Source organism: Grampus griseus (assembly GCF_964374135.1).
Source record: "Grampus griseus genome assembly, chromosome: 17".
NCBI lineage: Eukaryota > Metazoa > Chordata > Mammalia > Artiodactyla > Delphinidae > Grampus > Grampus griseus.
The window spans coordinates 702,607-726,263 of NC_139011.1; the positions used below are offsets into that span (position 1 = coordinate 702,607).

At 60.3% G+C, this 23,657-nt stretch overlaps 1 protein-coding gene across 1 annotated transcript; it reads right to left on the reverse strand.

Annotated features, from left to right (window-relative positions):
- Positions 1 to 395: 395 nt before the first annotated feature.
- On the reverse strand, positions 396 to 18,053 carry SPATC1 (spermatogenesis and centriole associated 1; the record flags this gene model as incomplete). Its single annotated transcript, XM_082675049.1, has 5 exons — positions 396 to 725; positions 8,364 to 8,503; positions 8,614 to 9,129; positions 9,256 to 9,831; positions 17,849 to 18,053. The coding sequence occupies 5 exons, from the start codon at positions 18,051 to 18,053 to the stop codon at positions 396 to 398; spliced, it is 1,767 nt and encodes a 588-aa protein (XP_082531175.1).
- Between the last annotated feature and the right edge of the window lie 5,604 nt (positions 18,054 to 23,657).

Here is a 23,657-nt window from a genome sequence, read left to right on the forward strand (position 1 = left end):
GCCTCTGCCTCCTGCTCTGTGCCCAGGCCTCAGTTCCATGCCCGTCACCAGGCCTGCTGGCACACCACGACCCTTGCCTGCCAGCTGGGCTCCTTCCGGCTCTTCCCCCTCCAGGTCTCAGGGGCTCCTGTGCTCCCACTGCCAGGCCAGCTTTGGGGCCTTTGGAACATCCCCCTTGGTAACACAGCTGCTGAGCTTTGGTCTTGGGGCTCTCCCCAGGGGCCCCGGAAGGGGCGTGAACCTACAGGGTAGGCGGGACTGAAGGGGAGCTGGGGAGGGGGCGCTGGCGAGCCCCCCAGAGGAGGCAGCACCACCCAGGAGTACCAGCGCAGGCCCAGCGTCCGAGGCGAGCTTTAATGGCTGTGCACCCAGGTGCGGGCCACAGCGAGCCAGCATCACCAGATGAACATGGGCTTGCCGTCGTCGTGCGCCAGCTGGCTGAGGCAGGACAGCAGCAGCAGCGCGTCGGCGAGCATGCTGGGGTGCACGGTCTCCGCCAGCACGCGCTGCAGGAAATCCACGGTGTAGGAGACGCCCTTGGACGCGGCCAGCTCGGGCCGCTCCCGCAGGATGCCATAGGCGTTCACCAGCTGCTCGGTCAGTGCCGGGTGCACTCGCCCGTCGTAGCCCAGGCTCTGCAGCCGGTTCATGATGCTCGTGTAGCGCTGTGTGAGTGTCTGGCACAGCTCCTCGTCCAGCTTGTGGTCGCTGGGGTTCAGGGAGGCCTGAGGGGACAGCAGCCGTCAGGGACCCTCTGGCCCCACCGCAGCACATAAGCAGGCAGGCAGGTGAGGGGCGACGGAGGCCGGGGGGTGTGGTTGTGGGGGGATCCAGATCCGAGGGGGTGTCCTAAGGGGGGTGTCCTGGAGGCGCTGAGAGAGGCGCCTGTGGGCTTCAGGGCGAGGGGAGCCCTGTGGGCTGCGCCTGAGCAGAGAGGTTCCAGAGGCCCCATCACGTGCTCCATCCACCGCCAGGGGTTCGGACTGAGCGGGGGCCACAGGAGCTGGGGACAGAGAGCACGGCTGGGGGTGATGAAAGACGAGGGGGCGTCCCAAAGCCCCCAGGGTTGCCTCCTGGGTCCCGCCCCGCTTCCTCTCAGCCTTTCCTCCGGGCCCCCCGTCCCAGCGCCCCGTGGCCTGCACACCCCCTGCGGGCGTCCCTTCCCACCCTCATGCTGCACCGATGACCCCAGGCCCAGAGCCAGGGCCCTGAGTCCCAGCGCTGGGGGTCTGCTGCCACCGGGTGCCGCTCCCAGCGCCTGGACCCCGGGTCTGCTGCCACCGGGTGCTGGCTCCTAGCGCCTGGACCCGGGGTCTGCCAGCAACCGGGTTCTTTGCCTCCATCTTCATCACCTGTGACCGCCCTGCCGGGCTGAGCTGCGTCCCGCAGCGTCACCCCCCTGCCCCGTCCCTCCCTCCACTGCCTTCTGGGACCTCAGCCGTCTCTGCTGTAGCCATTTGAAGTTCTTCATAATTTTGAACAAGGAGCCCTGTGTTTTTGTGTGCACTGGGTCCTGCAAATTAGGTATCTGTCACTGGTACCACTGCCCCCAGGCCTGCAGAACGAAGGTCTGAAGTGTACGTAGTGGGACAGGGTCTTTCCCCGCTAGAGCCCCCCTGCACTTTCCACTGCTCCAACTTCCAGGGCCAGGGCGGACCGGCAAGGCCCGGATCTGGCCCTGCTCACCCTCTTCCCGCAGGTCCCCAGACGTCCACCAGGCTGGCTCCCAACCTGCTAGGGATGCCGGGACAGTCTGCTCAGGCACTGCCTTCTCCAGGAAGGCCTCCCTGTCCGCTCCCTGGATGGTCACGTGAGCAGAGCACCAGGCTGATGCCTGGGCTCAGCCCAGGGGCCCCCAGAGCCCTAGGCTCGCACCTCTGCTGCCTGGTGACACTAGGACGGGCCTGGCTTCCTGACCTGGGCGCCTGAATCTTCTTCCATTTGCCTGTTTCCAGGCCCCGGGGGGACAGACGGCAGGAGCTCAGCCGGCATCTGTGGGTGAGCAAGCGGACCTGCGGCTGCTCACACCGGGGCGACCGGGGAGCAAGCCGGTGGATGGCGTTCAGCCTCGGCCCCTGCGGGGGCATCGAGAGCCGTCTCCTGCTCACCCCCGGCCGTGGCTGGGCTGCTGCTGTGTGCCAGGCCGGGCACACGGAGCTTAAGACACGAGCAGGAGTCCGACGGGGGCACGTTTACGCTGAGAGATGAGGCCAGGGCTGCCCCTAGGAGGTGACCCCTTGAGAGTGGAGGGCGACAAGGGGGAGTGGGTGGGGAAGAGTAGGACAAGCACCCCGACAGCACGGGGGCAGCGGGTGTGGGTCCCCGCCCCCAGTCCCCTCAGGCTTCCCCTGAGAAGCTGCGGGCCTGAGCAGAGCACGGGGCTGGAGGTGGCGGGCGAGCGGAGTGCCTGTCCTAAAGGCTCGGAGACGCCTGGTGGGCTTTATGGTTTTAAGAGATCGTGCTGACCACTGGCAGGGGCTGGGCGGAAGCTGGCGAGAGAGGGTGAAGGGTTCTGTCCATCCATCCTCACTCTGCAGATCTCCGAGCCCTCCCAGTTCAGGTGTGAGCAAAAGGCCCTCAGAGTTTACAGTGAGGACACGGCCCGGTAGAGGGATGGTACTGCGAGCGCTGCCACTGGGATGGGGTCCTGGAGGGAGAGGTCGCTGAAGCGAGGCCTGAAGGACAAGGACAGTGGAGGGAAGAAGTTTCCAGGCTGGGGAGCAGCATGCATGGCACAGAAGGTGCCAGGACGCCGGGTGCAGAGCAGGGCCCCCGGGGAGAGTCGGGTTCGACGGCGGCCACCACGCTGAGTGTGAGCCTCGCGTTCCCTGCTGGGACTGCAGGAAACACTGCACCGCCTGACAGCGCTGCTGTGAGGACAAAGGAAACGTCTCTGGGGGCGTCAAGCACAGCACCCGGGCCAGTCAGCTCTGCTGCACGGGGGTCACGTCTACAGGCGTAGGAGTAGAGAAGGAGGGGCGCCCAGGGCGGTGAAGTTGGCCCCGGTGAGCCCGGGTCTGGGTGGGGAGAAGAACGAGAGGCAGAGCTCCTGACGGCTCTTCTTGTTGACTGAAGGCCTCGGAGGGAGAGAGTGAGCTCCCCGAGGGCAGAGACTGTGTCTGGCGCCCGCTTGGCATATTCTGAACGCTTGCCGCTAGCCAGGCCTGAACAGGTGGAGCGGCAAGCTAGCTGTGGACCAGCTAAGGTGACAGCAGTTTGGACCACGGGGTAGGAGCGGAGGAGAGAATGTAGCTGTGGAGGTGGACGTGGAGACAATCAGAGTGGAGGGGAAGAATCTCTACAGGGCGAAGCCGCAGGGCCTGGCACTGGAGGGGGTACGTGGGGGGCGGGGGCGCGGGGAGGCACATAGACTCACACCTGCGAGACCCAGCACGCGTGCTCATCACGCAATCTTTCCGTCCTGGACCACACACAGCACCGACCATGCGCTCAGTGAGGGGAAATGGCAGCAAATACCAGAGAATCCGCGTGGTGCGGCCCTCATTCTCCAAACGCAGGGCAGGCGTGTTAGAAGCCAACACTCACGGGCAGCCAGACGCCCCTCAGATGGTGGTCCCGACGGACTCAGGGGTTAGAGAGGAGATGCAAGGCAGTTCGTGAGATAGTCAGACCTGAACAGCCACACACCACCCCTCTAGCCTGCAGGGCTGCAGCCAGAGTGCCACCAGTCAGGCTGGAGCCTTGGCGGACATAGCCGGGGCTGCCAGGAGACCGTCGCTTCTCCCCACCAGCCTTGAACAGCGGAAGCCTCCCGCTCTGCCTGGACCCTAGAACAGGGTCCACTCTGGCTGGGGTTCCCTGGTACCGGTTGTTGAGGATTTTGAATATCTCCCTGACCAGAAGGAACTTCCTTGTCCTAAATGCAGTTATTTAAAAACAAAAGAGATGTAAAATAAAATGATTTAAGAGCTCAACCCAAGAAAGGAAAATAAAGCAAAGCTAACGGAAGGAGAAGGGAGGAAATAATAAAGAGAAGTGAGGAAACACAATCTGAAGAAGGCTCAATAGAGAGGATGAGCAGAGTCCACACCCTCCACTGAACAGGGCGGCGCCTCCCCCTTCTTCTAGGTAATGAAATGCCCGGCTGACACCACCACGTGTCCCACCATCCTGCAGGGGGACCTGATGTCCCTAAGTCCGAGCCAAGGGGAGGCGCCTGGGACTTCGAGCACCACCCCCAGGCCGAGTCCCGGGACGCGGGGACCCTGGGGACCCTGACGTGTGCGAGGGGCTGGTCAGCAGGGCCCCACAACCCTGTGGAGAGATAAACCTCTGGCTATTAAGCCATGTATTCCTGTCACAGAAACTTGGCACGATCTCTAAAAATGTAGCGAAGCCGCAGAACTCACGAACAGCAACAGAGCCTCCCGGGCACCTAGAGACACAGGGACGCAGTGTGGTTTACGAGCAGAGTATCTCCTCACGTGTATCAATATGTTAACAGAAAAGGGCGGGGGAAGAAGACTGTGTGGTCATCTCAGTGAGAGAGAAACAGCATTCTAAAAGTTCAGTATTTGTTCATGAGTAAGAAAAAAACCAAGCACTCTGGACAAAGGAGGAAGAGGGAACTTCTTCACCTGGTGAGGCAGATGCTGAATGTGGCTCACTGGCTTCTGTCCTGGTGCATTCTAGCACCTTCCTGAACTCTAAGAGGCGGGACGCTAAACATCACCTATTCCAGACTCCCCTGTGGCTCAGGTACCCCTCTGACCTGGGTTTCCGCCCAGCAAGTACAGGTGCGTGGACCTCGTCTCCTGGAGGAGACAGTGCAGGCAGGGGCTGGGCTCTCTGGAGAGCGCACTGGCTGTGGCACTGGTTCTTCGGGGCAGCCGTACCAAACGGCAGGCATCCGACTAGGCGTGTGCGTGCTGTTCCCGGGGCAGCAACGACGATGGCGTGTTCACTCCCTTGCCGTCTGGCATTTTTACTGGCTGTGTAGCAGGCAAGCCCAATTTGGTGTCCTTCCTGGAGCCTGTCTGAACACCTAAACATTTATAATAAACCCCTTTCTGCCTATATCAGCTAGTGTGGATTCTGTTGTGTGCAACCGAGGACTCTGACTGATCTGTCGAAAGAAGATCTGGCAAAAAGCCTGGAACACACATCGCACTTAACCAGAAGACTAGAAGTGTGTGTTTGTAATCACGTCAGAGACAAGATGAGGTAGCCTTATGATCTGCTTTTAAAACGTGCTGTATGGGACTTCCCTGGTGGTCCAGTGGGTAAGATTCTGAGCTCCCAATGCAGGGGGCCCAGGTTCAATCCCTGGCCGGGGAACTAGATGCCACATGCATGCCACAACTGAGTTCGAATGCCGCAACTAAGAAGTCCACATGCCGCAACTAAGAAGTCCACATGCCGCAACTAAGACCCAGCGCGGCCAAAACAAAAAGAAATTTTTTTAAGTGCTATATGATATGATTGTCTACAGAGGAAAGCCAAAATGATATACAGACTATCAAAACTAGCGAGGGGGTTTGGCAAGGTAGCTAAATAACAAATCAGTACACAGAAATCAAGAATGTTCTGAGCAGGCCAATGCATTGGCCTAGAGAGCATCCCGGGGGGACCACGGGCAGGACCGAGGCACCACCCTCAGTCACCCTCACACTGATGCAGCTGGACTCAGGGTCTCCTAGGACAAGGGCGCAGAAAGGAAGAGAGCCAGAGCATCTCCCTGGAGCAGATCTTTGTGTCTGGGTAGAAAAACTGACAGTAATGAGCGCTGGGATAACTTTCAGCTGAGCTTAAAAGACAGCGTAACTGTCTGCGAACTTACACAAAAGTAGATAGCCACGTTCTATGGAAGAAGTCAGCAAGTCCTCATTGAATATCGGGTTCCACTACAGTGTCCAGCGTTAAAGCTCTACGGCATTCGGGAAGCAAAGGACCCCAGTGGGCCGACACCAGGTTTCGCCTGGTTTGGTGAATCTAGGTAGAATTTAGGGCTTCTAGCAACCGCCAACATTGGAGGTCAATGTGCAGAGAAATAAACAAGATGTCTTGATGAAGGGAAGTGAAAGCCTGGGCAAAGTGGAATTAAATGCAGATGGGAATCAACGAATAATCCAGCCAAGTAGGCAGGATGGCTCGAGACCAGGAAGCATCTTTATGATCCTCAGGTGGGACCAGAGCTCAGTCAACCTGCAGTGGGCCCTACAGAAGGCCAGCCAGGGGCTATCCTGAAGACAGCTTCCGTGCGGGTGGGCTGCAGTGGAGGGCTTCCTGGGAACAAGGGCAGCAAGTGTATGATCCTGCAGCTCTGCTCATGGCTGGATGGAAGGCGCATGGGGCCGGAGGCTGTGGAATTGGTGACGGTGGCCGATGGGCAGAATGACCAGGTGAGTGTTGTGGTGAGAACCACCACCCAGAGGCCGCCGAGGTGGAGCCTGAAGCACAGGCTCAGGGGCACCAAGCTCCTCGACGTCCTTAAATACCAAACAAATTGCCTTACGTGCGTTCTGCTTCCTTTTCTTGCCTCTTCTCTAAAGAGTTGCCGTTTAGTGCCGTGACTTAAGTTCTCCGGCATAAGCGGCACCTCGCGGGCAAGGTGGAGAGCGGCGTGGAAGCGGAGGACCTGCAAGCACACACCCTCCTGGAGGGTCCACCTTATCCTCCGCATAAACAGCAGTTTCAAACAACCAGAAACCTCTCTCCATAGCTTGATGTCTAACTTCTATGTGGGCAACTAGACTTTCACTTATGATTAAGTGTAGTCTTTGCCAACTAGATATCAGATGCAGCATTTTAGAGACATAAATATTGTGCTTCTCCCGCGTCATCTGCCAAGTTTTAAACAGCCGCTGCCGGGCTGCACTCATGGCACAGCCATGGTGGCGGTGGTCCAGGGTAGGAGTCAAGGCTCGTCAAACCCAGCATGGCCAAAGCTGGCCCCACCGACACAAGCAACACAGGGATAGCCAACATGGCAAAGATGGGAAACTTCCCCAGTTCAACCTATAAACCAATGAAAAACTAAAAATTTGAACTAGGTTTTTCTTGGAAATTGCCAGACTGATCCTAAAATTCATCTTGAAGAGCGAAGGGCCAAGAGGAGCTACGACGATCTGGAAGGAGAGATGCCCTGGCTCCCTTGGCCTCCCAGGATTAGGACACTGTCACCTGGGCAGGGCCAGACCTGCAAACCTGGAGCCCACACTCGTGGGACTGGGAGAGGGGACCGAGGCGGGGCCGGCAGCTCCAGCCTTAAATGGGACTCGAAGAGTACAAACAATGAAGGAGAACGTGGGACTTCCCTGGCGGTCCAGCGGTTAAGACTCTGCGCTTCCACTGCAGGGGACGCGGGTTCCATCCCTGGTCGGGAAACTAAGATTCTGCATGCCACGTGGCACGGCCAAAAAAAAAAAAGGAAAAGGTGGATAAAAAACGTGGATTATTTTGGTCTCATTAAAATTACAAACCTAACCAAAGGACACCTTAACAAAAGGAGAAGGCAAGCTCAAACCGGGACACAGATGAGCCCACTGTCACTGAACGTGATTCCTGCCCACTCACAGACCCAGAGCCACAGTCCATCCACGGATAAGGACGGCCAGAGAGGTAGAGGCCGGGAGCACCGAGGGCTACTTCGCGAGGGAAGAGTAAACGGCTGAAGGGCCTCGGCGCCGACGCCCGCCCCCTGCCCCACCCCTGCCCCACCCCCGCTCCACCCGAGTGGGCGCGTCGGTGGGGAAGGGCGCGCACCGGCTCATCCTGCCCCGGCGCAGCCCAAGCCCCCGACGGCTCCCACTCCAACGTGCCTCCTACACGTGGTGGCGAGGAGATGCGCCCAAGCGTGTTTGGGAAACATCGTCCTCTGTGTCCCTCAGTGGGAGCGGGCTCAGTGGAGGGCATGCTGGGAATACGGAACCAGCCCGGCCTGAAGACCCTGGCCACCAGGCCGCCAGCTGCTCAGAGGCTCTGAGAACTGCCTCCCCTGCACCCCCCAGTGACACTTGAGGACTTGGACAGGGCGAGGGAGAGACATAAGGCGGCAGCTCTGCCAGTCTGGGGAGGGCCCGTGGGAGCGGGGCCTGGCAGACCCGAGGCCATGGCAGTGGCAAAGTGGGAGCTCACAGGCCTGACAGTGCTGGGGCCCCTCTGCTGCTCTGCCCTCTGGGAAGGCCGCCCGGGTGGCTGGGACCACACACTCCTGCTGCCAGATGCCGCGGACACCTGCTGGCCACTTGGACTGAGTGCGGTGTATCCTCCATCCCAGGGTGCCCGCAGATTCTGATGCGCTCTGCCTAGCCGGAGTGCAGGGGCCCCCGGAAGGCCGTCCCCAGCCCTGCAGGTGGCGGGGTAGGCCCTCAGGCGGTGAGCGGCAGGTAGGCACAACACACCTGAATGATCTTCTCCGGAATGTTGGAGACCGTGAAGCCGTAGAGCCGGACACGCTCGGGGAAGATGCTGGACAGGATCCTGCGGTCCAGCTGGAAGGCGATCTCCCCCACCAGCCTCTCCCAGGCCAGCTGCTTCGACTCTGGGGACAACAAGGGGTGGAGGGAGTGGTCAGTGACCGTGGTCAGCAGCCCAGGGGGGTGCCTGGGAGGTCTCCTAGGGCAGCCGAGGAGACCCCAGACCCGTGCTGACGTCGGGAGCTGTCAGGGAACTTGCCGGTCTTCCGGTGGGCTAGCTTCCGCTCCAACTGCAGGTTGCTCTTCCGAGACGGCTCTGCCACGCGTGGACCTCGGGTGTCGTTGACTGAAGCCGGTGAGGACGAGGCTCGAGGCGGGGAGTGGGGGTTGTGTGCAGGGGAGTGGAGGGTGGGCGAGAGCCGGGTCGGGGAGCGGTGCGTGCGGGCAAAGGGGTGCGGGGTGCTTGAGGGCCTATAGCTGGTGGCAGCTTGGGGAGCGGGAGTGAGGGCAGAGGCGAGGATGGTGATGTTGTAGGAGGTGGCCGAGGCAGGGACAGAGGCAGAGACCGCTTGTCCCTGGGGGCCACCAGGCTGTGTCCGGGCGTCTGGGGTGCCGTAGGAGAAGGCTGTCGCGGGGCTGGGTGTGCCCATGGGACCGACGGGCGTGGAGGTCTGCATGGGCGCACCCACAGACGTCATGCTGAGGGGCTCAGGCTCCTGGGCGGGCTGGGGGTGCTCAGCGGAGGGCGGGGCTAGCGACGTGGGGGAGGGGCAGAAAGGAGAGGAGGAGGGTTAGAGCGAGGCAGGGCCAGGGCCTACCAGCCTGGCAGGGGCCCCGCCCCCTGGGCCCCCGCTGCCCCTCCCCCTGCACGGGTTACCTTCTGCGGTGGCAGCAGGCCCCCCACCCGCTGAGGGATGGGGTCCAGAGGGGCATCCTTGCAGCGGCTCTGCCAGCCACACCCTTGGGGCCTCCAACAGCACCAGACTGCTCACGGGATTGGCCGGAAGGTTCTGAGAGACACCTAGGGGGGCAGCCGTGGAGGTGAGCAGGGGGCTGCTCAGAGAGAGGGCCACCGAACCTGTTACAGCGTCCATAAGGGGGCTGCTCTGAGGCACAGCTCGGGGGCCTGTCAGGGGGCTGCTGGGAGTCAGGGGGCCAGTCGAGGGCAGGCCCAGGGAGCTGGCCGGTGTGTCCGCCAGGGGCACTGCCACGGGGCTGGCCAGGTGGTCGCTCAGGGGGCCAGTCAGGAGGCTGGAGAGTGGGCTGCTCTGTGAGATGGGCCCCAGGCCGGGCAGCAGCGTGTTGAGAGGGCCCATCCGGGCGCTCACGACGGGGCCTGCCGCGGGGCTGGGCTGCGGGCTGTCTAGCGTGTCGGCCAGGGGCACCAGAGCCGCCATCCCTTCTTCCAGGACGGGTTCGTTTGCTGCTGCCGGGGCCGGGGGCGGGAAGACACCTGGGGGACACGGAGAAAGCACTGAGACCCCAGGCTCTCTCCCCACTGGGGCAGGGCCTGCACCAAGATGCCCATGTGCCTCTGATGAGCTGACCAACTCTCTCTGAGCCTCACCTCTAAGCGGGCATCTGTGGGGCTGCTCAGTGGATCCCACGCGAGGGTCTGGCCCCTCATCCCTGTGCTCCGAGGGAGCCTGGTCCCTCCCAGGATCACCTCTGTAAACGCCGGTCCCCCAGCCACCAGGACCTTCCACGCTGCCTGTCCCTCAGACAGGCCCACTGCCTTGAGCCGCTGACCCCTCACGGAGGAGAGGAGGGTCTGAACACGTAGGTCGCCAAGTGGACCCCTCTGTTCCCAGGTGGTGGGGGAGTGGGCCCGGGCCTCCTGACTGCTGTCCTCTTGGGGACGGCCAAGCCTCACCACGTGGGGGACCCTCAGGGAGGCCAGAGCTCAAAGCTGCTGGGAGCCTCCCGTGGAGCCCAGGGTGTGCCTGGCCCGTACAGGGCCCCCGCCTGCCTGTCGCCGGGGATGCAGGCAGAGGAGGGGGTGTTGCTTCTCCCCTGCGTGGGGCCTGGGAGCCCGTTTGCCCTTGGGTTCCTGAGGAGACTGCCCTCGGATGACTGAGTGACCGCTGTTTGGGGGAGAAGGCCCCTAGGGAGGGTGCAGGAAAGGTTTCTGTGAGTGTGCAGTTTGATTGAAAACTTCCACATTAAAAAAAAAAAAGCAGTACATGCTTACTATAGGAAAAGAATGGAAATACAGAAAAGTCAGAAAAGATGAAAACCACTGGTGGTCCTGTTATCCCACCGTCCATCATATAGCAAAGCTCCGCGAAGGCTTAAAGACTTTCTCCACGTGTTTATGTCGCTCAGGGGCTGGCGAACCCCTCTGTAAAGAGCTGGTGAAAAGAGCTCCAGCTCTCCTGGCCATCCGGCCTCTATTGCAGCCGCTCAGCTCTGCTGTCACGGCTCCGAAACAGCCACAGACAACACGGAAACAAATACACGTGGAAGCTTGGCGACAAAACGTTACTTGTGGGTGCCGATATTAGAATTTCATGGACTCAGTGCATGTCGTGAACCAGCAGACTCCTTTGGGTTTTCCCTCAGCTCTTTAAAAAGGTAAAGTCCATTCCTAGCTCCCAGGCCACGCACACGTGTGTGGTGACTGCGTACGTGGCCCGTGTCCTTATGTGCCCCGCCTCTTCCTACTGGGCCTGCACCACGGCTACCTTCAGCATCATCGTTCCTGGAAAACAGCGCTTATCGTGGCTGCGGTGGTGCCCGGCTTGTGCACGTGCCATTGTTTATTGAGCCTGTTTCGGCTGTTGGGAGAATCAATTGTCTCCAGTTTTCCCAGTGACAAAAATTCTACTATATAAATCTTTATTATCTTTCCCCCCGAAAACAGACATTTGAGAGGTTCTTAACGCACACTGCTAAGTCTATCCACTTTCAGACCCCTCAGAAACATCTGACTTTCCCTGAGAAGTCCGGGACTTGTTACACTGATGCCGCCCTGCACAATGTGTGCCAGGATGTCCTGCCGTTTATTTTTGTTTTAAGTTTTGTTATTTTTTCCCAAACAAATAACTTAAATTTTCAGAATCAAATCAACCAGTCTTTTATGATTTCTTGCTTTGGCTTTTTTGGATTTTTGCTTTAGGATTGAAGAGACAGTGAAGCTTGTGGCCCAAAGGGAAGTATCCCACGGAGAGGAACGGCGTGAGGGAAGGAGCAGGCGGTGCGGCAGAGACGGGTGACGGGGCACGGAGACCCGAGTCAGGGCGTTTGTCCTTCCCAGCCTGTCTCCTCTTGGGGGAGCCTAGGGTCCGGATGACATGGGAAAGGACCACTCGGGCAGCGTCTTCAGGACTTGGGAGAGAAGACGGTGCCTGCGCGGCCAGGTCCTCATGGTCTCTGAGACCCAGGGGATCTGGTTTCCATCTCACTGATGTCCCCACCTCCACCGGTGTCCTCTGTGTCCCTCGCAGATGTCCCTGGGCGTTGTACCAACTCAGCATCTCAGTCCATTTTCTCCTTCTCCATCCCTGCACCCAAACACTGATCGAGGGGCCGGTGACCCCGCGTCGCAGAACCCAGCGCACGCTTCACGGGGCTCTTCTCGCAGGTGGCGAGTGGTGTCCACGCGGCGGGACGTTCCTCCCTGCTGAAATCCCGTCTTGGTTTGGCATCCAGGTTCCCGGTCTCCCGGCTTCCTCCAGGTGCTTCTGGGCCCACATCCTCTGCCCCCGGGGGCAGCCCCAAGGCCCACCTAGAGTCTGCTTCCCCGCAGGAGCTGATGCAGCTCGGACGCTCTGGACCAGCGCAGGCTGCTTACTCTTGGGCTGGACTCTGACTCACATCCCAGTGGCCTGACCCCCTTCTTCCCAGGGTTCTGCTGGGGACTCTGCCGCCCTGGCGTGCCGGCCGCCGACGTCTTCGCTCTTTCAGTGGCTCAGGCCTCAAATGGTGCAGCCTCAACACTTCTCTTTCAGGAGCCCCGAGCATCCCATCTGTCTGCAACACCTTCAAGTACGTATATCCAGAATCCAGCACGTGTGCTCCTCCCAACTCCGGTCCATACCAACACTACCCTGCCTGGATTATTGCAGGAGCCCCCTGGCTTGCTACCTGTTTCTGGCCTCTCCCTTCACACATCAGCCAGACTGTTCCAGTTAAAATGCCCACCAGCTAGCTCACCGTCTCATTCTGAGTGCTAGGCAGTTCAGTGTCCCCCGTGACCTGGCTCGTCCTCTCTCTGACTTTCTTCTCCTCCTGGTCTCTCCCTGGCACCTTCTTCTTCAGCCCCTCGGGCCTCCTTGCTGTTCCTCAAATGCTCCGGCACGCTCTTGCCTCTGTCTTTGTGTTGCTGTTCCCTCTGCCTGGAACGCTTTTCCCGTGTGCACAGCTGGCCACGTACTTCCACCCGTCCTTTCAGTTGTTAGCTCTTCAATGAGCTCTTCCATCCCAAATCACCAGTTTCCTTCACCCAACCCGTTCCTTCCCCTTCCTCTGGACTATGTCCTCCTTAGCACTTATCTCTCTCCAAGATATTCTCCATTGACTTATTGGTTTTTCCTATTTCCCTCGGTTAGAATGGAAGCTCCGTGAGGGCAGGGCTTTGTCTGTTTGCTCCTGTTTCCCAGTGCCTAGAACAGTACTTGGGCCACAGAAAGTGTTCAATAAGTATGAAGAACATGACGTATACATGAGCACAGATAAAACCTGATGATTAAAAAAGGCCAGTGTAGGGTTACCCACGGGCCCAGCCGCTCCGCGGCACGTGCGATCCTCCCGGACCGGGGCACGAACCCGCGTCCCCTGCGTCGGCAGGACTCAACCACTGCGCCACCAGGGAAGCCCTGTCCATGGATTTTTGACCCATTAGGGTCACCGATGAGAATCTCAGGAGCAGCCTGTTGAAATCTCTGGCTGGGAGATGGGGACATTTGAAAGCACAGAGTCCCAACCACTGGACCTCCAGGGAATTCTCATGAACAGGAGTGCTCGGAGCCAACAGGAGCCCCAGGTCGAGCCTCGGTTTAAGAGATTTCAGTCCTATAGCTTTGTATTGTAATGCAAAATGTGCAAGTTTGTTTTAACCTTATAATTTATATTTTGCTGATTTAGATTTACGAGTTGAAATGTTCCTAGGCACTTTACTACATACAGTATTAGAACCTTAAAGAGAACTTAGATTCACTGCATCTATATAGGGCTTTTTTTAGCTTTTTAAAATAATTAATTAATTTTTTGGCTGCTTTGAGTCTTCGTTGCCGCGCGCGGGCTTTAGCTAGTTGCAGTGAGTGGGGGCCACTCTTCCGTGCGGTGGCTTCTCTTGTGGAGCATGGGCTCTAGGCGCACGGGCTTAGTCGCTCCGCGGCATGTGCAATCTTCCCGGACCAGGGCTCGAACCTGCGTCCCCTGCATTGGCAGGTGGATTCTTAACCACTGCACCACCAGGGAAGCCCTATGTTTATTTTATACATAAGAATTATTTGGGTCCAGGAAGGTTTGTTTGTTACATCGGACTATTGAAGCTAAAAAGAAAAGCAAATGTCTTAGATCTACAAATGCAGTTTACAATGTTTTAACCGTTTAAGCGAACTTGTGATTTCCTCCCCCAGCCTGCTCCTCACAGGGGCAGCTCTATCCTTCCCGCCGAGGCCGAGGGCGGGACTCTGGAGGGGCCCCACTCTGGTCTCCCGCCCCTCGTCGCGTCGGTCAGGACGTGCGCCACACTGTCCTGCACTCGGCCGCGCCCTCGCGCCTTTTCCCTGGTCGGCCCTCGGGCTCCGGGCTGCAGAGCCTCCCCATCGGTCCCTCCCGGGCCTGCCCACCACCCGTGGCCTCTCCGGCCTCGGAACCCTCCCTCCGCGAGGACGTCGGCCCCGCGAGGACCAGGCCGGGCCCACACCCGGGCAAGGGCGGCCCGGCCACCGAGACCCCCGGTCCACGCGGGGACGAAGCCGGGGGTCAGTCAATGCGGCGGGCGACAAAGCCGGCGGTCGGAGGGGGCGGGGCGCCAGGGAGGGCCCTGACGGGACGGAGCCCGAGCGTAGGGGCGGGGCCAGAGTTGCGGCGCCGCTCAAGGGGCGGAGCTAGCGTAACGGGGCTGCCCTGAGGGGCGGGGCCTGAGGGTCTGGGCGGGAAGGTGTTGCTGGAGGCCGGACTCGAGGAGGCGAGACGGGTGAGCAAAGGCCGCTAGAGCCCAGGGTTCCAAGAGGTCTGGGGTGGCGGCAGGTGAGAAAGAGAGGGGGGATGGCGACAGGTCCTGAGGAGGGGACTGGCCCTGAGAAGGGGGCGGGTTCTGAGGGGGGACAAGGGTCTTAAAAGAAGGGCAGGGCGGGATGGGGTCCTGAGGGGAGAGGGCTGTGAGGGCGTGGGTTCTGAGGGTGCACAGGGGTCCCAAAAGGAAGGTGGGTCTTGAGGGGGGATGGGGTCCCCAGGGGGCTGGGTTCTGAGGGGGGACAAGGCTCCTAAGAGGAAGGCAATCCTGAGGGAGGGCTGGGGTCCCACGAGTGATGGATCCGGGGGCTTAGGGTCAATCCCTGGGGTGGGGGTGGGGCGGGGGTAGGGTTGGGTCCGGGGTGGGAGGTTGGGACTTGGGGGAGGACGGTTCCTGAGGGGAGGAGGGAGGCCCTGCCGGGGTAACAGGCCCCGGTAGGATTGGGGGAGGGGAGGGAGGCTGTGAGGAGCAGGGCTGCTCAAAGCCCTTCGGGAAAGAGGAAGAAGGCTGCTCCCCGCCTAAGGAAGCAAGAGAAGACAGAGGGGCAGCAGGGTGGGGGCCTGGGAGGAGGGGGGAGGGGGAGGCGCCCAGCAGGAAGGGCAGCAGACGCCCTCCTGCCCCCCTGCTGGCAGCCTCCCCGCCCGACCCCTCGGGGGGAGGAGCCGGCGCGCGGGCCGCCCCCGCGGTGGGGGCTTGAGCCCTCGGCGCAGCCCTCACTTCCGCTCTGCGCCCACTGCCCCGACGCCCCGCGCACCTTCCGTCTGCGAGACGTCGGGCCCGAGAGAGCCCCTGAGCCCTGCCCCGACGCCCCGCGCACCTTCCGTCTGCGAGACGTCGGGCCGAGAGAGCCCCTGAGCCCTGCCCCGACGCCCCGCGCACCTTCCGTCTGCGAGACGTCGGGCCGAGAGAGCCCCTGAGCCCTCAGTCCCCATGCGTCTTCCGTCTGCGAGACGTCGGGCCCGAGAGAGCCCCTGAGCCCTGCCCCGACGCCCCGTGCATCTTCCGTCTGCGAGACGTCGGGCCCGAGAGAGCCCCTGAGCCCTGCCCCGACGCCCCGCGCACCTTCCGTCTGCGAGACGTCGGGCCCGAGAGAGCCCCTGAGCCCTGCCCCGACGCCCCGCGCACCTTCCGTCTGCGAGACGTCGGGCCCGAGAGAGCCCCTGAGCCCTGCCCCGACGCCCCGCGCACCTTCCGTCTGCGAGACGTCGGGCCGAGAGCCCCTGAGCCCTCAGTCCCCATGCATCCTGGCTCCGCCTTCCCCTGCCATGTTCGCAAGGCCAGCGCCTGAACCGCATGGCCTTTCTTCCCCGTGAAATTAATGCAGCCAACAGCGATGGTTACTGATTTCCCGCCGCGCAGGCGACCCGCTCTGCCCACGGAGGCGTGCCTTCTGCCCTGGCTGCCGGCCTCTCTAGGTCTCTGGGACGCTGGCCTCTTCCGTGTCATGTGCCAGCCCAGCTGGCGTCCACTCCCTTCCGTGGTGGGCCCAGGCTGTCGCTGACCGGCCCTTATGGCCACCTGCCTGCCTTCCGCATGTCTGTCCGCACCCCCGCCAGCCCAGTGCTGCTGGAGGCGGCTGGTGGCTGCTGCCCGCGAAGCCCACACATGCCGGCACCGTTTGCGCCCGTTACACACCTCCTGGTTCCCCTCTCACTTCCTCCTGCCATTTTCACTTTATTTCAGACTTTCCCCATCTTTTTCTCTCCACCCTGACTGTCAGAGAATGACATTTTTTCCAGAGAAAATTGAAGCCACGGTTCCGGAGTTCTGCAGCTTCCCACCTGGTGTTCTCACCCACCCTTCCTCCTTCCTTTCCCCGGCAGTGGACGGATGCTCTTCCTTCAGTCAAGGCAGCCTCTGCTCTGTAAAGCATTCCTTTTCTCTTTCGTATCTCCCCTTTCCATAGAAATAAACTCAGGTCTCTGCCATCAGGAAAAGCAGCTCTAGACGCCATGCCCTTCTCCAGCTGGCGCCCCTCCAAGCCCTACTTCATGAACGTAGTGTCAACCGTCTATTCTCTCCGTTTTCTCCCGCACTCTCCACCTCACTCCTGGGCCTTTCCTGCTCACAGTGCGGTTGAAGCTGCTCTAGCCGAGGTTCCCAACGCAGGTCATTAGCACCTTTCTTGCTCCACCTCTCAGGCAGCCTTTATTCCGCTGACACTCTGTCCCCTTCGAAGCTGTCTCGGCTTCTGTGACATTACACTTTTGAGGTGTCCCTTGTCTCTCTGAGTGCCCCTTTGCCAGCTTCTCTACCTGTCTTGACTCAGGACTTGTCCCCAGTCTCTCCTCACTGTTCCTCTCTCTTTCCAGATCGTCTCACCCCTCCTGCGGCTTCAGTTATCAGTGACTCTTCCATCTTTTCTCTCTAGCCCTGACCTCTCCTTTGAGCCTCAGGCTCACACCTCCGCTGCCTCCTGGGTGCTCCAGGTGGATGTCGTGAGAACGTCTTAGAGTCAGTTTGTCCAAAGTGCAACTTATTCTCTTCCTCCAAGACTGAATTTCCTTCTCCCAAGTTCCCCCTGGCCGAGAGCACAAATGGAGGCTTACATATGATATGTCAGTTAAAAGTTATCAGTCAAGCTAACGACTGTTAAATTATGTTCTATCTGCTTACCTGACAAATAAACCTTTGTAACAACCTGGAAGGTTTGATTTTAGGACTCCTGTACTCCCTGGAGTTCTGTGCCAGAATGTGGTGGCTTGGGGAGAGCTGGCCCCTGGGCAGCTTCCGTGTGAACGCCCCTAACTTCTCTGCCCATTCTTCTGTCTCACCCTGCCCCATACCTCCTCTCCAGCCCCAGGGCTGTCACACACTAACGATTTCAAACCTCAAGCTTCAGTCCTGGCTTCTCTCCTTGGTCTCTAGACTCCGGTGGTCAATTCTGAGTGGAGAGGGATGGGGCAGGGGGCTGAGGGGGCGGGGGGCGGGGGGATGGAGGGGGGGGGAAGCTGAGGGTGGGTGCCGTATTGGGTCCAGTGGGGCAGCACCTTTGGATTCCAGGACTGGGAAATTCTCAGTCTGTGGAGCTGCTTGGAAGTTCACCTGAGGGGAGGAGTGTGTGGGTGGGCAGGGACTCCTGCCATCAGGTGAATGGGGCTGGTGCCTAGCTTTGTTCTTTTATCGTGGTTGCCCTATGTCCTCGCCCTCCCCTCACCCGGTGTTTGTTGCTATCTCCGCCCTTCCCTCCACGATTTCCCGAGACCCCAGCACAGAGTCTCTCCTCTCGGGTGCAGTCTCACCCTTCCCTCCCCGCTTTTCTTGAACCCAGGCCCCTTGCAGTTACCCTGGTGTTGAGGAGGGTCGGTCGCTGCCTCGCCCAGCCTGCTGCTGAACCCGCTGATGCCCAGGCCACCCGCCTGCATCTTGATCGCCGACTTGAGCGCGTGATTCTCCCGAAGGAGCCGCACCAGCTTCTTCAGTTCCTCATTTTCCCGCACCAGCCTCTCGATCTGATGGCGAAGCCCCTCGTAATTGGTGAGTAGAGACATGCCCCAGGGCAGCGGGAAGGGTGCGGCTGTCAGCAGGGCGCTGCACCTGGAGGCTGCCCAGGGCCCGGGGCCTCACCCGGGCTGGAAGAGGGCACTAGAGTTTGCAAGTTGCAAGGCTGGCCCATGGGCCTGGGTATTGTGAGGTCAGAGGCTGCACCTCCTCCAGGCCTCTCTGCTCTACCAGGCTCAGCTCTCCGTGCCTCCAGGCCTGAGCGCAGGCCCTGCTTCAGCCTGGAACATTCCCACCCCTTCTCTGTCCAGCCGGCTTTCCTCTGTGGAGCTTCCCAGCAGCCGCCCTCTAGGCTTCCCCGCAGGCGTGTCCTCCATCACAGCACTTACCTGGCTCTGTGCAGTTAGCTCTTTAGCGCTGTTTCACTCACTTCACATCCAGGGCAAGGACTGCGACTCGCCAGCATCCAGCAAAGGGCCGAGTGCCGTGCAGGTAGGTAACCAGTGAACATCTGCTGAATGAAGACTCATCACCTGCCTTCCTGGAGAGGGTGCCCTTCCCTTGGGATCTTGGGCGCACCTGGATTTAGCTGTCAGCCTTCTCCTGGGGACTAACATGTTGGACAGCGGGACACTGGGCTATGCTTTCTTCTGACGCCAGGTGCTGAGAGCCTTTCCCTGGCTGCTGGCCCAGGGGCTCCCTCGTCTAAGCAGTCGGCTCCCTATAGCTTGGAGTTTCCATTTCTGATGACTCAGGTTCCCCTATTCCAAATTCCCCAGCGGTGCCCCCTCTGTGCCCACTATTCTCTGGCTTCTTGAATTTTCCTGACTATAGTCCTTCAAGAACCCAAGACTGCATTCCCCATCAGGTTCCAAGAACTCATATCTCTGAGTCCTTATCGCACTCCCCCTTTTTAGAGCCGTCTACACAGAGAAATTTGCAGGCCTGACCTTGGGAGTTGTGTGAGGCCACGTCCTTGTGACCTCCACTGGCTCTGCGGGCATCTGCTCTTGAACAGGAGAGGGTGGTGACGTCCTGGTATAAGACAGACGGCACACTCCTGGCAGGAGGGTGAGGGTGAGGATGGAGTCGAAGATCAGCTAGGGCTGGGGCCAGTCTGAGTGGAGCGTTCTACCTGGACCTCACAATGGGGGGCCTGCCCTCACCTTCCTCTGACGCCCCAGACTGTAATCCTGGCTGAATCACTCTGGCCCTGGGGACCAGGGCTGAGATTTCTTCAGTGGAAGAGATCCCCTCTGCACACCCTCAGCTCTTCACAGAATGTCTGTGCTGGGTTTTCCTCCAGCATGTGAAAATAAGCCTGTCACGGCTCTCTCAATCGTCTTACCGCGCTGTTGGCCTCTCCTTGGGTTGCTGCCCTCCTTGCCATCTGTGATGGTTACATTTTCTGTGTCAGCTTGGCTGGGCTATGGTGCTGCCCAGGTATTTGGTCAAACACTAGCCTAGTCATTGCTCTGAAGGTTGACTTTAAGTAAAGCAGATTCTCAGTCACGTGGGTGGTCTTTATACAATCATTTGAAAGCCTTAAGAATAGAAAACTGACGTTTTCCGGGGAAGAAGGAATTGTGCCTCAACGCTGTCCTAGAAATTCTGCCTGAGTTTCTGGTCTCCTGGTCTGCTCCACAGACTTCGGACGTGCTATTTCCCACGATTGTGTGAGCCAGGTCCTTAAAATAAACCTCTCAATATACAAGAACGCTGACTGATACACCATCTGTATTTCCCATGTACCAGTGCTGCGTTCCTCCAAAAATATATATACTGAGCACCAACTGTATGGCAGGCGTTGTGCTAGGAACTGGGGGTTCTGTGCTAGGAACTGGGGGTTCGATCCTAGTCATAATCAGGCATTGTCCCTGCCGTATCGGCCGTATGAAGTACAGTGGGGAGCAGCGGAGAATCGAACAATCACACGTAAATGTCGAATTACCAGCGTGATGAATGCTGAGCGTGGTGCCGGGAGAGGGTGCGGCGGGTAGGGTAGACCCAGTCGGCTCGGGGCAGCCTCCCCTGAGGAAGTGATGATTGAGGTGACACGAAGGAGGAGTCTCTGGGAGAAGAGCTTCCAACCGGAAGTACAGCCCGTGCAGAGGCCCCAGGGCAGTGTGCCGCCGAAGGAACGAGGGGGCCGGGCGCGGAGGACAGAGGGCCCAGGCTGTGATGGGGCCCCGGGGGCGGGGGCAGGGGCGGGGCGCGGAGGACAGAGGGCCCAGGCTGTGATGGGGCCCCGGGGGCGGGGCGCGGAGGACAGAGGGCCCAGGCTGTGATGGGGCCCCGGGGGCGGGGCGCGGAGGACAGAGGGCCCAGGCTGTGATGGGGCCCCGGGGGCGGGGCGCGGAGGACAGAGGGCCCAGGCTGTGATGGGGCCCCGGGGGCGGGGCGCGGAGGACAGAGGGCCCAGGCTGTGATGGGGCCCCGGGGGCGGGGGCAGGGGCGGGGCGCGGAGGACAGAGGGCCCAGGCTGTGATGGGGCCCCGGGGGCGGGGCGCGGAGGACAGAGGGCCCAGGCTGTGATGGGGCCCCGGGGGCGGGGCGCGGAGGACAGAGGGCCCAGGCTGTGATGGGGCCCCGGGGGCGGGGCGCGGAGGACAGAGGGCCCAGGCTGTGATGGGGCCCCGGGGGCGGGGCGCGGAGGACAGAGGGCCCAGGCTGTGATGGGGACTGGCGGCCGCAGGGCTTACATTCATCTTCATCCTAAAGGCCTTGGGAAGCCCTTGAAGGCTTTGAGAAGGGCACGTGGGAATGGATTGGAGAGAAAGAGCCGCTGAATGGAGCGCAGTAAGGAGGCCGCCACAGTCACGCAAGCAAGCGGCGCGGGTGCCTTGGACGCAGTGGTGCGGGGGAGGGAAGTTCAGCGGGTACCCGGCGGCCTGGTCTTGGGCACGGGCGTGAGCAGGGACAGCCTCACAGCTGCTGGGGGCCCCGCCCAGCAGGGAGCAAGACCGAGTTTAGAGCAAAGACCCTGAGTCAGGTTTGGATGCGCTGCTGAGAGCGGGTGCCGTGAAGCCTCTGAGGAGTGAATTCAGGGAAGCAGTGGTTACCGCTCGGGTCCCAGGGCAGAGCCCGCTGCGTGGACTGGCAAGATACCACTTGGGGTCATCAGCTTCTAGACGGCACATGCAGCCACAGCGGTGGGTGAGGTCACCCAGCAATCAGTAAGTCATGAAAGACAATAGGCTTTAGGCCTCCTGGGCCTTGAAGAGCAGGACAAGCCTGCAGAGAACACAGGACGGAAATGCCACAGGGACACGAGGAGGAGCCCGGGGGGCTGGGCTGGCACAGCCACGGGCTGAGGAAATAGAATGGCGCCGAGAGGCCAGATGACAGGAGGACAGAGTGTGCATCGGCCTTAGGGACTTAGGGAGGGCTGTTTGGCAGAGCCATTGGGCTAATGCCGGGTTCCTGAGTGTGAGAAGTGAGCGGGAAGGTCACGAGGAGATGGGGGCACGACAGCTCCCAGGAGGAGGGGTGCAGCTGCGGGCTCCCCAGCCCCTTCCAGCTCTGGAAGCCCGGGGACGGGCCAGATGCTATCCCCACTGCCTGGTTGCAGCTCACTGTGTCTCTGCTGCCACCAGCCTCTCCTCAGAAGACCCGGCTCCCCCCGGTGCTGAGCTGCAGCCTCCTGCCGCTTTCCTTGTACTCACCCTCTTCAGGCTTCATTTGCTCTCTTTAATTTTCTCATCTTTGTTTTGTTTTTTTTGCTGTTATATCACATAGACAGTGTCCTTTGGTATCCAAATCTATTAGGTTTGAGCTTGGGATTGAGAGTAGCAAAACTCTGGCGAGCAAGGGATTCATCCAAAAATTGACCCGCGTTAATTTGGATCATGCATTTGGGGGCAGGAGTTTGGGGCGTGCACGCATGGGGCCACCCCTCAATGTCTTCTGTCCTGCTCTTCCGTCTGAGTTCCTGGCCAGTGGCACTGTGGAATGGTTCTCAGGTCCTGCTACAGGGAGGTCGGGACTGCAGGAGTGACGGGGACCTCCACGCCTCTGCTCTGGCTTTGCATTCCCCACGGGCTCGTCAGGAATCCACTGCAGTCAAACCTTCGGTGTTTTCCCACTTGCTTATGCTGAGTCAGACCCCCCGTCTGGTCTTGGGTCACGGGCTTTTGCGCCGTTTGTCCCCATTCAGATTTGCCGCATTAGATTCAGCTCGGCGTGCCAACTTGGCAAGGCCCTCAGGGGTCTTTGCTCCTGTCGTGGCTTGGGATTCTTTGTAGGTTTAGTAAACTTGGCTTTAAAGCCACCTTCTCAAGGCACTAAGTTGCTGAAGAACAGGCACCTTCACCCTGGAGCCCTCTGTCCACACCCCGTTTTACCTCCTGTCCCCTCCCGAGGAGGGGCCAGTCTGCATGTGGCTAACGCAGTTCTAGCAACACCGGCCGTGTGATCATTTCCGTCCTGTTTAACCTCAGGGTCTGTGGGCTCACAGTCACATCCTGGTGCTGGCAAGGAGCTCCTGGGGGCATTTGCCCAGTCTGCGCTCCCACGGAGTCGGCCGACACCCTCCAGGCACTGCTGTAACAGTCCCAACACCCGCCGCCCCAGGCAGATGTACAGTCCCCTCCTCCTACAGGTGAGGCACCGAGACACAGCCATGCCAAGTGCCGGGGCTTTCCAGGGCCCCACGACGGGCCCATGCTTCCTGCATCTTCCCAGCTGTCGAGGTTGGGGCTTGGGGCGGGCTGCCTAGTCTCTGGCCTGCTCTCCCTGCATCCAGCCTCAGCCTTTCTGCTGCATCCTCTCTGCACAGCTGCCAAAGGGTCTTTCTGGATCAAGGCTCCACTCAGAGGGAGGACTCGGGGTGGTGTCCCGGAGAGGACAAGGACCGCAGCACACTCTGCATCCTAGAGCCCAGTACAGGCCCTGGAACACAGTGGGTGCTCAAGAAATGTATCAGTGCATCTTTATTCAACCCTCTCTCCTCTCTTCTGAAAGAATTCCCACCATGAAGCTGGAGAGGATGCGTTGGCTAGTGGTAGAAACAGGCCAGGTGCTAGTTGGCCTTCTGAGTGTCTGAGGAGGACGTGCCTCTGGGTTTCTGAGGGGCCGGCTGTGCCCTCCCTGGGTCTGGAGGGCCGTGGGAAGGCAGCCGGCCCTGTGGGGAGCAGGGGCACCTGCTCATCTACCTGGGGCCCTGCCAGCCAGAGTCAGGAAGAGCAGCCTCAGAGGAAAGACTGTCCAGGTCTCAGCTAGAGGCGGAATGTTCTAGGAGTGAGACCTTGGTCACCAACCCCGGGGCTCGTCCATCACCCCTCGTGAAGGGCTCAGGGACTAGAGGCCAGGGCAGGGGCCAGGAGGGCTCTGCCAGGCTCTGGAGCCTTGGCCACGTCTCCCTGTTGGTAGCAGGGCCCTCTCGGCTTTTTGAGAAGTGTTATCTGGAGGGCAGCAAGGAGGAGGAGGGCTGGTCAGCCCGAGAGAGGGGCGGGGGCTAGGAGCCAGGGCTGCTGGGCGTGTGTGGTTGGGGTCCAGGCCCGCAGGCTCCACAGGCCCCACGTCAGGCCCGTGTGCCCCCTACCCTGACCCTCAGTTGATTCCTGCTCCCACTTCACACCCCAGCTTGGGAGACCCCCTCAGGGCTCCCCTTCAGCAGCATCAGAGGGGTCAGGCGGCTCGTCTCCAGCTTTGCT